Below are 14,642 nucleotides of genomic sequence, written 5' to 3' on the forward strand. Positions count from 1 at the left end.
AATTTGTGAGAAACGAGTTTTGGTTTATTTCATTCCATTTACAAGTTTTGTGAATTTAGTCAGCGTCTTTTGTCTGTAGCGCTCCTGTCAATGTTAGGATGCGCACGCATGTAAGTAGACCTATAGGCTACCTGGCCTACATATAAATGTGCCCATTTGGGGATCTGAGAGTTTCTGATTGGCTTAACGCACCACCGCTAATGTCCTGTGGAGCTTCTCAAAGTAAGGTTTTCTTCGCCTCAAACAGCAAGCAAACAGTCTGTTTTTACATCCATTAAGAATTACAGTGGTTCCTCAATGTATTCAAAAAATCTTTCCACCTCTCTTTCGATAACCTCTTTCGATAACCACTCGGAGTGAAAGGGAAAAATGTCATGCTCTGATCAAGTAGGAACGTCATAAAATAGGTCTTCCTGATTACTTCAGTGCTTGACTTGGACTGAAATAGTTTCCGGTACTCATTTTGGGTGCTGGTGCTGTTTATTGTTTATATACTGTTTATATCCAGGATGTATAACATCCTGCCGTGTTTCGGAGTCCCATAGGGCAGCGCACAATTGGCTCAGCGTCGTTCAGATTTGGCCGGAGTAGGCCGTCATTTTAAATAAAAATTTGCTCTTAACTGACTTGCCTAGTTAAATAAAGAAAAAATATTCCGGTGCAAGAGCTCCACAATACCTTTGAGCTAAACAGGAACAGGAGCTCAAGCAGTTGAACATTTGAGGTGCCTGTACTCAGCTCCGGTGAGCTCCTGTCCAAGTCAAGAACTGCTTCTTATCCCATGCACAAATAGCCTACAGCTGTGTCTGTCCTGAGCTCACTGGCACGTTGTAACTGAGCGCCCAGAATATTTTATATAATGTTGCAAGTTCGCTAGCACATTCGGGCTGGACCCAAGTTACTAGTTGAGCCAATGTTTCAAGTTCGTTGCAGACAGGCCGTGTGTAGCCGTTGTGATTTATAGGATATTTATTTTTATCACCAGATTTTCTACCTGCAGGCAGCAATGTTTTTATTTGTTGGCTTTATGTCGGCTATTTTTTACGTAGTTGGCAATGACGATAGCAGTTACTTTTTAGGTTTGTATAATTTTCATTTAGATAGAATTTTGATTAACCACATGACAAATATTTGTTTCTTTTTTTTTAACCTTTATTTAACTCTTATTTTCAATGATGGCCTAGGAACAATGGGTTAACTGCCTGTTCAGAGGTAGAACGACAGATTTGGATATTGTCAGCTCAGGGGTTTGAACTTGCAACCTTCCGGTTACTAGTCCAATGCTCTAACCACTAGGCTACGTTATAAAATGGTTTAATGAAAATGTGCATATGAAAACCATAACTGGCACGCAGATCGGTAGAAATGGTAAGATAAATTGGCATTCCACATGAGAAAGGTTGCTGACTTTTTTCCTCATGGTTATCTAGCTCTCCTGCGCCCTCTTGAGGCATTTGTCTTATTTCATCAAACCGTAAGCTAAATGCATAGTTGATTTTATTAAAACACACAAGGTATGTCTATCTATGGAAATATGCACGTTTTAAATTTTAGACCAATCAATTGGTTGAAAGAACAGACTGATTTCGGTCGACCAAGATCCATTTTAGTCGGGGGCAGCCCTAAGTAAAATTTTGCTGCCTGGCACCACATTTTCCTAAAAGAAACTTGGCTTCACACCGATGCAAACATCTCCTCAGTTGCCAGACTCCCTGGCTCCAGAATTTCCTCTTGCTCAACCTTTTCCCCTGGTTTTAAGTGTAAATGTCTGTGGTCTTCCTGTGAGCAGTAGCCACCATCGTGGCCTATCTGAAGGAGGTGGAGTCTCCCTACGAAGTCCTTGACTTTATCCGCTCCTACCTGGGCGACACTGTGGAAGCCAAAGAGTTTGCCAAGCAGTTCCTGGAGCGGCGTGCCAAACAGAAAGCCAACCACCAGAGGCAGCAACAGCAGGTGTGTGTTATATGTATATTGAACTAATATAAACGCAACATGCAACAATTTCAAATATTTTTGCTTTACAGTTCATTTAAGGAAATGAGTCAGTTGAAATGAATTCATTAGGTCCTAATCTATGGATTTCAAGATGGGAATACAGATATGCATCTATTGATCACATGTACCTTAAAAAAAAAGAAGTACGGGCATGGATCAGAAAACCAGTCCAGTATCTGGTGTGACCACCATTTGCCTCATGCAGCGTGACACATCTTCAAATGGAGTTGATCAGGCTGTTGATTGTGGGCTGTGGAATGTTGTCACACCCACTCCACTTCAATGGCTGTGCGAAATTGCTGGATATTGCCGGGAACTGGAACACATTGTCGATCCAGAGCATCCCAAACATGCTCAATGGGTGACATGTCGGAGTATGCAGGCCATTAAGGAACAGAGATTTTCAGCTTCCAGGAATTGTGTACAGATCCTTGTGACACGGGGCCGTGCATTATCATTCTGAAACATGAGGTAATGACGGCGGATGAATGGCATGACAATGGGCCTCAGGATGACGTCACGGTATCTCTGTGCATTCAAATTGCCATAGATAAAATGCAATTGTGTTCGTTATCTGACGCTTATGCCTGCCCATACCATAACCCCACCACCATGGGGCACTCTGTTCACAACGTTGACATAAGCATACGACGCCATACACGTCTGGCATCGGCCCGGTACAGTTGAAACCCGGCACTCATCTGTGAAGAGCACTCTTCACCAGTGGCCATTGAAGGTGAGAATTTGCCCACTGAAGTTGGTTACAACGCCAAACTGCAGTCAGGTCAAGACCCTGGTGAGGATGACGAGCACGTAGATGAGCATCCCTGAGACAGTTTCTGACAGTTTATGTAGAAATTCTAGAGTTGTACGAACCCACAGTTTCATCAGCTGTCGGGGTGGCTGGTCTCAAATAATCCTGCAGTTGAAGAAGCCGGATGTGGAGGTCCTGGGCTGGCTTGGTTACATGTGGTCTGGGGTTGCGAGGACGGTTGGACGTACTGCCAAATTCTCAAATTATGGTATCGAAATTAACATTAAATTCTCTGGCAACAGCTCTGGTGAACATTCCTGCGGTCAGTTGCACGCTCCCTCAAAACGTGAGACATCTGTGGCTTTGTGTGGTGACAACTGCACTTTTAAGAGTAGCCTTTTGTCCCCAGCACAAGGTTCACATGTGTAATGATCATGCTGTTAAGTCAGCTTCTTGATATACCATAAATGGCAGGTGCATGGATTATCTTGGCAAAGGAGAAATGCTCACTAACAGTGATGTAAAAACATTTTTGCACAAAATCTGAGATAGGCTTTTTGTGTGTGGAATATTTCTGGAATCTTTTGTTTCACCTCACGAAACACGGGACCAACACTTTACATGTTGTGTTTATATTTTTGTCCAGTATAATAATAAATATACACTGCTCAAAAAAATAAAGGGAACACTAAAATAACACATCCTAGATCTGAATGAATGAAATATTCTTATTAAATACTTTTTTCTTTACATAGTTGAATGTGCTGATGACAAAATCACACACAAATGATCAATGGAAATCAAATTTATCAACCCATGGAGGTCTGGATTTGGAGTCATACTCAAAATTAAAGTGGAAAACCACACTACAGGCTGAGGCTAACTTTGATGTAATGTCCTTAAAACAAGTCTAAATGAGCCTGAGTAGTGTGTGTGGCCTCCACATGCCTGTATGACCTCCCTACAACGCCTGGGCATGCTCCTGATGAGGTGGCGGATGGTCTCCTGAGGGATCTCCTCCCAGACCTGGACTAAAGCATCCGCCAACTCCTGGACAGTCTGTGGTGCAACGTGGCGTTGGTGGATGGAGCGAGACATGATGTCCCAGATGTGCTCAATTGGATTCAGGTCTGCGGAACGGGCGGGCCAGTCCATAGCATCAATGCCTTCCTCTTGCAGGAACTGCTGACACACTCCAGCCACATGAGGTCTAGTATTGTCTTGCATTAGGAGGAACCCTGGGCCAACCGCACCAGCATATGGTCTCACAAGGGGTCTGAGGATCTCATCTCGGTACCTAATGGCAGTCAGGCTACCTCTGGCGAGCACATGGAGGGCTGTGCGGCCCCCCCAAAGAAATGCCACCCCACACCATGACTGACCCACTGCCAAACCGGTCATGCTGGAGGATGTTGCAGGCAGCAGAACGTTCTCCACTGCGTCTCCAGACTGTCACGTGCTCAGTGTGAACCTGCTTTCATCTGTGAAGAGCACAGGGCGCCAGTGGCGAATTTGCCAATCTTGGTGTTCTCTGGCAAATGCCAAACGTCCTGCACGGTGTTGGGCTGTAAGCACAACCCCCACCTGTGGACGTCGGGCCCTCATACCACCCTCATGGAGTCTTTCTGACCGTTTGAGCAGACACATGCACATTTGTGGCCTGCTGGAGGTCATTTTGCAGGGCTCTGGCAGAGCTCCTCCTGCTCCTCCTTGCACAAAGGCGGAGGTAGCGGTCCTGCTGATGGGTTGTTGCCCTCCTACGGCCTCCTCCACGTCTCCTGATGTACAGGCCTGTCTCCTGGTAGCGCCTCCATGCTCTGGACACTACGCTGACAGACACAGCAAACCACCTTGCCACAGCTTGCATTGACGTGCCATCCTGGATGAGCTGCACTACTTGAGCCACTTTGTGGGTTGTAGACTCTGTCTCATGCTACCACTAGAGTGAAAGCACTGCCAGCATTCAAGTGACCAAAACATCAGCCAGGAAGCATAGGAACTGAGAAGTGGTCTGGGGTTATCACCTGCAGAACCACTCCTTTATTGGGGGTGTCTTGCTAATTGCCTATAATTTCCACCTGTTGTCTATTCCAACAGCATGTGAAATGTATTGTCAATCAGTGTTGCTTCCTAAGTGGACAGTTTGATTTCACAGAAGTGTGATTGACTTGGACTTACATTGTGTTTAAGTGTTCCCTTTTTATTTTTTTGAGCAGTGTATATTCTGTTTAGCAGATTCTTTTATCCAAAGCAGTTTAGTCTTGTGTGCATACATTTTATATGTGTAGGTGGTACCTGGAATCAAACTACCCTGAACACTACCCACTACCCTGGCATTACAAGCGCCATGCTCTACCAACTGAGCTACAAAGGACATTAGCGTATTTTGTGTTTTTCGTTGACCAAAAAATGACAATGAAATCGTTTTCAATCCCACTTTGTAACACAATAAAATGTGAAGAAGTCCAACGGGGATGTTTGTGGTGTGGATGTGTAAGATATAAGTAACCAACATCCCTCTCCCCCACCAGTTATCAAAAGAAGTTCCAGGACTGTCCGTGAACAACTTTCCTCTACAGGTAGGCTCCACCTCAAGTCATGACCAACACTTTTTATAATATCAATCTATACTTTTCTAATGTTTGAGCACTTATTGGAATTTGCAAATACCCAATACATTGTCGGTAACCACGTTTTTCTCTCTCCTCCCTCTCTCATCTGTGTAGTCTATGTTCCAGGCAGCCCAGATGGGGAAGGGAGGAATGTATGACAGCCAAGCTGCAAAGATGAAGAAGAAACAGACCATGATGCTTCACTCCGACCCCAGCATCTTAGGTATGCGGACACTCAGTCAATAATACATACAGTATATTTATTAAATGTCTCGCAGCACAGTGAAAAGTAAACTAAATGGAGTGAAGTATTGAATAGTTGATGTTTTTATATGCAGGTGTTAGTCTTATCAAAGAGTAATAACTGGAAGGACAGGCCAAGTTTATTCATCCCATTGGGTCGTATAGCTGCAAAGACAAGATATGACGATACATATCTTGTATCGTCATATCTACACATCTAGACAGCCTATACATCTCTGTTGCTAGGCAGGAACTTAATTGGTTCCTCTCACTGGTGTAGTCATGGTCCTGCCTGATGCTAGAACCTTCATGTATATGTGTAAAATAGGACTGTAGTAGCAGGGTTGCTAGGGTGTGCCCCTCTGGCCCGCCTCCAAGGTTTCTTCTCACTTCTGTTGACTTGACCTCGAGCCGAATTCCTTGCTCCTCCGTAGTTCTGCAGTTGGCCTGCCTTATCAAAAACTAACTGTTGCCCTTCGCCTCCCTCAGTAGCTTTCCATACTCATTCCATATTCACCCTTCATTGACACAGAACATAAATAGTTATCATACATGTAATCAGTAAGTTCGTTCTCAACTAGCCTATATGGATAAATAAAGGTGAAATAAATGTTAAAATATATAGTGATATTTATGTATTAAGTTACTTTCCCATTTTGGGTTCTATCTACAGAATACCGTAAACTTCTGAAATGTACTTTCCAGATGTGAAAAGTAGTGGAATCCATGCTGGATGTGAATAGAAGTGAACCATGGTGTTTCTCCTGCAGGATATTCATTCCTGGGCGCAGGGGACAGGATGAGCTTGGGCGAGATGGAAACAGTGGAAGATTATTGATCCACAGCATCTACCTGAATCCACCTGAGGCCTTATACCTGGCATACGAGACACACACACACACACACATTCACAGACCGACACACACACACACACATTCACAGACCGACATACGCACACACACTGACGAATGTGCACTGCTGAGCTACTTTGCCCCCTCTTGGATGAGGACCTTGTAAAGTACTGTTTTCTCCCTCGTCTCTCAGTGAGAGGGGCCGGTAGGGGTGTGCAGAGAGGAGTACCCTTCCGCACTTCTTACAGTTAAGCACCTTAAACTAAACTAATGCACTTTATTACATGGGGTTTCAATATTTGAAATGAAGTTTTGCCTGTTTTTTTGTTTTTGTTGGTTTTAGGATGCAAAATGTGCATATATTATGTATATGATATGAATATACACAAGTGGATGTGTGTGTGCAAACATACCCAAGTAAGGAACTGGAGGTTACATCTCTGATAATAATGGTGAGGGGTTGGGGGAGTGATGAGCATTTGGTTTAGAAAGTATATTCTTTTTTGAAAAGAGACACTGTTGTTTTTTTAAACATTTTATATAAAATGTAAAGCTATAGCAAATTTGCATTTTAAGAAAAACTTGAATGTTTGCACTTACAAAAACAAACAAATTTGTTGTGGATAAGTAGTGGAAGAAAAATGTTTCTGAATGCTGGTGTCTGTGTGGTAGACTCAAAGCCTGCACACTTTTTATTGCTTACAGAGATGCATAAAAAGGCCATGTTTTTACTTTGTTCCATGAAACTTTTTTTTACTTTGTGAAGGATGTATGCAATTTGTGCCCATGTTAGATGTATGAGTGATGAGTAGCCAATGAATGTGTGCATGTTATGTTTGTACATGGGTTCTTTAAGCGAGAGTGGGAGTGGATAGGGCTCTTTTCATCCAATCTTTCACCAGCTTCTCATCCCCTAAATGACTTCATGATGGTCTGCGTTTCTGTCCAGTTACCTGAATGGCCGCTCGTGTTCTGGCATTGGTGCTTCGCTGCCCTCATGCTCTTCTCTCGCGACGAGTCACGGGTATACAGGCTCTGATTCGCTGATTGAACTGTGAAAGCAAATGTCTTGTTTCAAGGCAGATTTCCGAGGTATATTTTACTGCAGTACAGGCCCTGTCTCTCAATCTCACTCTTGTTAAAAGAACCATAAATAGTTCTGTTTAATGATTATCTTCCTTGTGGTTATGAAAGTTGGTAAGACCAGAGAAGTCCCTTGCATTTTTCAAGGGGATCTATTGCCTTTAACGACATGCCAGTGTTGAGGTCTTGCTTTCCTGTTTCCAGGTTGTTTTGCAAGCTATTGCCACTGCTTGTGTGAACCCTGGTTTTTATAGCTAGAATCCTCTCTTTTGTTGCTTTTTGAATCCGTTTGTCTGTTTAAAACAGTGGGAAAGTATTTGGACTTGATGATATGGAGCACTTTTGAGGCTGCTAAGCTTTTGTATTTTTATATTGTTTTTTTTTTGCTTGTAATTTCTTATATCTATTTTCTTTTTTTTTTTTAAATGAATGTATTCCAAAAACAGAAGAGTGCAGTGAGATGAAGCCAGACTTTAAACAAATGGTAATGCGGAGAGTTGTGGGGATAAAGTATTAGAGTCCCTGAAGATGACATACTGTAAATTTAAACTGAGGTGGACACCGCTGAACACACTGCCTACTGCTCTCTGAAGAACTTCTCGTAATAAGATGAAGACGTCTGTCCATCACCAAGCAATGTTGTCGTCCTCGATAGTCTCTGGATACAGCGGCAAATCTTTTCAAACATGATGGACTCATTACAAACCTATATACCGAGGAAATGGCATGGAAAATGTAGCAGTAGTTTTTCAAAAGATGAATCTGTCTCCTTTTGATCTTTGAATGTCTGGGTTGCAACTTTATTAATTGTCGTCTTTCTCTCTAATTGCCTACAACTTGTGAAAATGGAGAGTTTGAAGATGTGGCTGGAGGAATGATCGGTACTTCATCTGCAAACTGAAACGGTCTTCGCTTTAACCATTTTTTTTATTCATACAAGTCTGGATTATATTTTTTATTTAAAAAAAAAAAATCAAGAGAAAAAGGAGAATGGACCATTTTGTTTTAGACTGGTGACAACTAATATGTGGTTATCATTTGAATCCATGTGTTTCTCAAGAAGAGATCCGGAGATTGCGTGAGGAGATGGATAAAAAAATCTATGACTCCTTTCACGCTTGTTCCTCAGGCCAGCCTCCTTGCCATAGCTGATCCCCCTCTGTACAACATGTCTCATGGGGTTTGGTGGGCTGGGACCATGTGACTATAGGTTGCCAGTTTTAAATTATGGACATTTTAAAGAGATTCAACAAATGTTCAAAGAAATTAAAATATACTGGAGAGAACACATTTTTATAACACAGGCCTCCAATTGGAACCTTTTGAAACCCAAAACTACTGGACAATGGACTGACGGGGGGGGGTAAAAATGTGTTCATCTTCCACTTGTGCTTTTGTTGGTTTTAGTCACAGAACAGAGTGTAGGGAGATGGACAGGTTTGTGGACTATGTGAGATGCCTCTGTCTCCTAGTATTTACTCTTCTACTGGACACGGATTGCCTTTCCCTGGACATTCTCCACAAGAAAGGACAGCATTGAGGATGACCTTGACACAGATTCTTCGGTGTATCAGAACAATACTGCACTGACCTTCAGAGAGCCACAGAAGGCAAGTTGATGTGACCATCTGCTTTTAGGAAGGGGCTCACTGGGGGAAATGTATATTCTTTGTTAGATGTACTTTTGCTGAATTTCTAGGTTACTGGCTACCTGAAGTTGCATGTAGGACAGGTAGAGGCACAGGGGAACTAGATAAATGATTTGACTAAAGATTATATTTAATAGCTTGCTGTACCAACAATGATAGTTATTCAGAGGAGAGTTGGGTAATTAATAGGTTCTTCAAGATGTGTCCGTTTAATGAGATTGGACATCTAGATATATCCTGGTGTCTGGACAAGCCGCTCTGTTCCTCATGCTATACCCAGGGGGGTCTGGGATTTAATATTAGTCTGATATTAATCTATTATGATCCGGGTTATAGCGTTTAATCATCCTTGTCTTAATAGTGCTGTCTTGTTTCTGCAGGCCAGGAGGATACCTCATGGACACTTGCCACCATCTCCTTGCTTGGTCCATGTAGTGGCCCTTCTGCTGGATGACCAGCTGCAAATAGAGGTGTATCGTGGGCTAAGACGTGTGGGCTCTCATACCCTGAATGACTGGGCTGTTCTGGACCACAGCTGGACATGGGATTGTCTCTGAGAGGAGCAGACAGTAAAGGAGAGAGACTCCCAGACACAAGCTTTATCCTGGACTGGACTAGACAGAGGAAGACTGAACCCAGCTGATCGAGGTCTCAACAAGGAGTTAAGACTCATGCACACATGCACCCACACACAGATCTGGTTGGCAAGTTTCAACTCCTGGATGTAAATAGTGAATGTTTAATTTGACTTTACTGGTTGTTGTGTAAGAATTTGACTCATTTGGTTTTACTTGCCTTAACTGGACAGAATAAAATTGCCCATGAGTGATATCCCCTCCCCACCACCCCTACGTAGTAATAGGTTTGACCTGGTGGAGTGTATGGAATGATGACTGGGTTGGTTTGGGACATCCAAAATGAGTGAAGTAATGGGTATTCGTGAGAATGCTAAAACTATTAGAGGAATGTTTGTAAAGCAAAATTGGTTTAAAGAAGTTTTGGGGAAATGTTATGGTTATTGCCTCTTCTTGCTACTCAAACACAGCACAGCAGAATTTTAGATGGGGCTGGGCATTGTAAATAGTTTTTACTTTGAAGAGAAGTGTAACAGAATAAATAAACTAATGTGTGAAATGCAATATTAATGTGTCACATTCTCTCCATATTGTTTTAAAGGGAAGACCGATCAACACATGTTGACCTTGCGCAGCGAGTTGCCGTCATATTGCATCTGACCACAGAAAATGTTCTGTTCCTTTCCGGATGATTCCACATGTTGAATTGCCAGCTTTTGTCAACACCCAGCAGGAGATCTACTGTGCAAGACGGATGTTCTTTGTTGGTCTGTCTTTCCTTTTTAACACTAAATCATGTATATCTTCCTGCAGTTTTACATGTTGCCCACATGGGGGCATGGTATGTTCAGTTTTATTGTCCTGTACTCCACACTCCTTTCTGCTTTCCCAATCATCAAACCACTGGAAATGAGCTGCTGAATTGTTACATTGTAAAGGAAAAGCATCTGATACAGCAGTGGTTACAAAACTGTGGGGCGCTACCTTTTTGTGTGTGTGTGTTTCATCAGTTCCTCTTGTCATGCCAGTCATTGCATACCTTAGAGCTATAACTTGTCAGAAATGTCCAGATCAACTAGCCCATGCCAGCAGGCAAGTTTTAAAAATTGCCCATAGATATTGCTGTAATTTTTTAGTCACTTGTATCACATGTTAGACATAGTAAAATGTCCAAGACAATGTGCTTTAAAACTGCAGTTTTCTTTGCACCCCATTACAAAATGTGTAGAATTGCAGGAAATAAGCTTTAAACCTGTAAAATTCTTTCCACCAAGAGGGGTGTGAACAGTGCTTGTGCTCTTAGAAATAGTGTATGCGCAGGGGGGTGGCTGGATGTTCGCCAATACTTGAAGGGTGGCAACAAGTGAAAAGGTTTGGGAACCCCTTGTCGTGATGTGTGTTTTGTCCTATATTTGTAATCACAGCCCCCATCCCCACAGGGGGTTTTGCCTTTTGGTAGGCCGTCATTGTAAATAAAAATTTGTTAACTGACTTGCCTCGAAAAAAAGCTAAAAGCTTGTTACTGCACATTGGTAATTTCATATGTAATCTCTCAGATCTACGTAAACATAACTAGTACTGTGGAACCTGTTGCAGGAATTTGATGTGGGGGATAACTAGCAGTAGTTCAGTTTTTTTTGTCATTGGTTATTTGGACAAATCACATTTTCTTAGGTGTTAGCATCTTTTGGAAGGGAAGGGACATTCGGCCCGGCCCGTAACTTGCAAAGAAAGATGGAGCTCCTTGTGCCAATCTTTCTTAATCGGTTCTCTTAACACATATGTTCCCAGAACTTAATCAAGCAGCTGACCAATTACGTGAGACCTTAGTTCTGGGTTAACCGAGATTAGCCATACTGCATCTGCCACAATATTTGGGACAAAATCTGACACATTTTCAGAAAGTTATGGTCAACATAACTGACCTATAAGGTACATATCAGAGAGAGCTGTATAAAATGCTTTTAAAATGGATGAATGTTCAACTTTTTGACAAATGGTTCTGAAGTGTCATGAAATTGTTTCAAATTATAAACTCAGCAAAAAAGAAATGTCTCTTTATCAGGATCCTTTCATAGAGAATTTGTAAAAATCAATATAACTTCATTGTAAAGGGTTTAAACACTGTTTCCCATGCTTGTTCAATGAACCATAAACAATTAATGAACATGCACCTGTGGAACGGTCATTAAGACACTAACTGCTTACAGACGGTAGGCAATTAAGGTCACAGTTATGCAAACTTAGGACACTAAAGAGGACTTTCTTCTGACACTGGAAAAACACCAAAAGAAAGATGCCCAGGGTCCCTGCTCATCTGCGTGAATGTGCCTTAGGCATGCTGCAAGGAGGCATGAGGACTGCAGATGTGGCCAGGGCAATAAATTGCAATGTCCGTACTGTGAGACACCTAAGACGGTGCTGCAGGGAGACAGGACGGAAAGCTGATTGTCCTCGCAGTGGCAGACCACGTGTAACAACACCTGCACAGGATCGGTACCCCTAAACATCACACCTGCGGGACAGGATCTACAGGATGGCAACAACTGCCCGAGTTACACCAGGAATGCACAATCCCTCCATCAGTGCTCAGACTGTCCGCAATAGGCTGGAGAGGGCTTGTGTGCCTGTTGTAAGGCAGGTCCTCACCAGACATCACCGAAAACAACGTCGCCTATGGGCACAAACCCACCGTCGCTGGACCAGACAGGACTGACAAAAAGTGGTCTTCACTGACAAGTTGTGGTTTTGTCTCACTAGGGGTGATGGTCAGATTCGCGTTTATCGTCGAAGGAATGAGCGTTACACCGAGGCCTGTACTCTGGAGCGGGATTGATTTGGAGGTGGAGGGTCCGTCATGGTCTGGGGCGGTGTGTCACAGCATCATCGGACTGAGCTTGTTGCCATTGCAGGAAATCTCAACGCTGTGCGTTACAGGGAAGAGATCCTCCTCCCTCGTGGTATCCTTCCTGCAGACCCATCCTGACGTGACCCTCCAGCATGGCAATGCCACCAGCCATACTGCTCATTCTGTGTGTGATTTCCTGCAAGACAGGAATGTCAGTGTTCTGACATGGCCAGCGAAGAGCCCAGATCTCAATCCCATTGAGCACGTCTGGGACCTGTTGGATCGGAGGGTGAGGGCAGGGCCGTACCCTCCCCAGAAATGTCCAGGAACTTGCAGGTGCCTTGGTGGAAGAGTGGGGTAACATCTCACAGCCAGAACTGGCAAATCGGGTGCAGTCAATGAGGAGGAGATGCATTGCAGTACTTAATGCAGCTGGTGGCCACACCAGATACTGACTGTTACTTTTTGATTTTGACCCCCACTTTGTTCAAGGACACATTATTCCATTATTCCATTGTTCTTTTTATGTCTCAGTTGTTGAAACTTGTTATGTTCATACAAATATTTACACATGTTATGTTTGCTGAAAATAAACACAAAGTATATATACATTAGCTACAACTATTGTTTAAAAACTGCCCGTATTGTGCCATTCCATTTACTGGAGCGGCTATGTTTTTTTCATTTGTAACTTTGTGGATATAGGCACCAAATTGCACACACACACTGCTAGAGTTTTAAAAAGATTTGTATATTCAGGTCCGTCACAGAATTCACTCATTAAAATATTAATATAAAAAATTTTCCAATAAGGTTGCCAAACAACTCAATGTGGTCTTATTGGCCAATTTCGCATGACCATATCTGTATGAAACATAATTGTAGTATGCCCAAAAATATCTTAATGTTAAGTGATGTAGAGTATGCAACCACATGAGCCAGGTGTGCCAGTTATAGAAGATTGACACAATTCTGTGAATAATTGAATAATGTGCCCAAAGATCTGTCTGCATTTCTGAAGATGTTACCTCAATTCTGTGAATAATTTGACATCTTTATATCTGGTTCATGTGGTTGTGTATTCAACATCACTAGAAACATTAAGATGTTTTTGGGCATAAAACAATTACAATTCAAATGGGTAAGACCACGTTTAATTGTATGGTGGCCATATTAGAAGAAAAAAATGCTTCACCAGAGACATTTTTGGAACGCTGAGGTCAACAGAAATTACCTTTGACCTCTTTCCAATTATATTATTAAAGGGTTGAAGTGAGCAATAACTTGTTGTATACCGACCATTGTTTGTCATAGGGTAAAATCCCTATTGGACAAATGTATGGGCTGGAGGGATGAGAATGATAACACATTGAAAGCTACCATAGCAGTGCAGCAATCACACATTTTCCAACTCTAGGGACATAGCCCTTCAAAAATCACTGGGACATGGTTAGCCCAAGTGAGCCCTCCACCCTTGTCATAATGGTGAAAGAGGATAGAAATTGTAAATGATGGAAGTTCAGACTACTGTTTCCTATAGATTAGAGGGCATTTTTAATCTAGGAATGTGTGAAGATAATGGTCAATGGCTGCAACCTGGTCTCAGAGCATTGTGTATTATTATGTACATAAATCTGAGACCAAGTATGAAATGTTACATTTCATATGTATTCATTTGTGGATGTCCAGAATCTATTTTGTTTTTGTTACACATTACAATTAATTTGTTACGAATTTGAAAAACGTATATGTTATAAATTCTGGTTATGTGCCAAACATTAGCTATCTTGCCATGTTAGCTAGGCTAGGGGTTAAGTTTAGGATTTAGCTAACATGCTATGTAGTTGCGAAGTAGTAAGTGGTTGAAAAGTTTAACTTTTTGCGTGTAGGGGGCAGTATTTTCGCTTTTGGCTAAAAAACGTACCCATTTGAAACTGCCTATTTCTCTACCCCAGAAACTAAAATATGCATATAATTGTCAGATTAGGATAGAAAACACTAAAGTTTCCAAAACTGTAAAAATATTGTCTGT

At 42.3% G+C, this 14,642-nt stretch overlaps 1 protein-coding gene across 2 annotated transcripts in view; it reads left to right on the forward strand.

Moving 5' to 3' along the window:
* gigyf1b (GRB10 interacting GYF protein 1b) overlaps positions 1 to 8,832 on the forward strand; it is a 32,469-nt gene extending 23,637 nt beyond the window's left edge. For both annotated transcript variants that reach the window (XM_021591144.2, XM_036968285.1), the window contains exons 22-25: positions 1,790 to 1,953; positions 5,281 to 5,328; positions 5,476 to 5,584; positions 6,375 to 8,832. In XM_021591144.2, coding sequence (XP_021446819.1) covers positions 1,790 to 1,953; positions 5,281 to 5,328; positions 5,476 to 5,584; positions 6,375 to 6,442 — 389 coding nt within the window. In that variant the 3' untranslated portion in view covers positions 6,443 to 8,832. The remainder of the gene's footprint in view (positions 1 to 1,789; positions 1,954 to 5,280; positions 5,329 to 5,475; positions 5,585 to 6,374) is intronic.
* Positions 8,833 to 14,642: the final 5,810 nt, after the last annotated feature.

This window comes from Oncorhynchus mykiss, chromosome Y (genome assembly GCF_013265735.2).
Source record: "Oncorhynchus mykiss isolate Arlee chromosome Y, USDA_OmykA_1.1, whole genome shotgun sequence".
NCBI classification, from domain to species: Eukaryota; Metazoa; Chordata; class Actinopteri; order Salmoniformes; family Salmonidae; genus Oncorhynchus; species Oncorhynchus mykiss.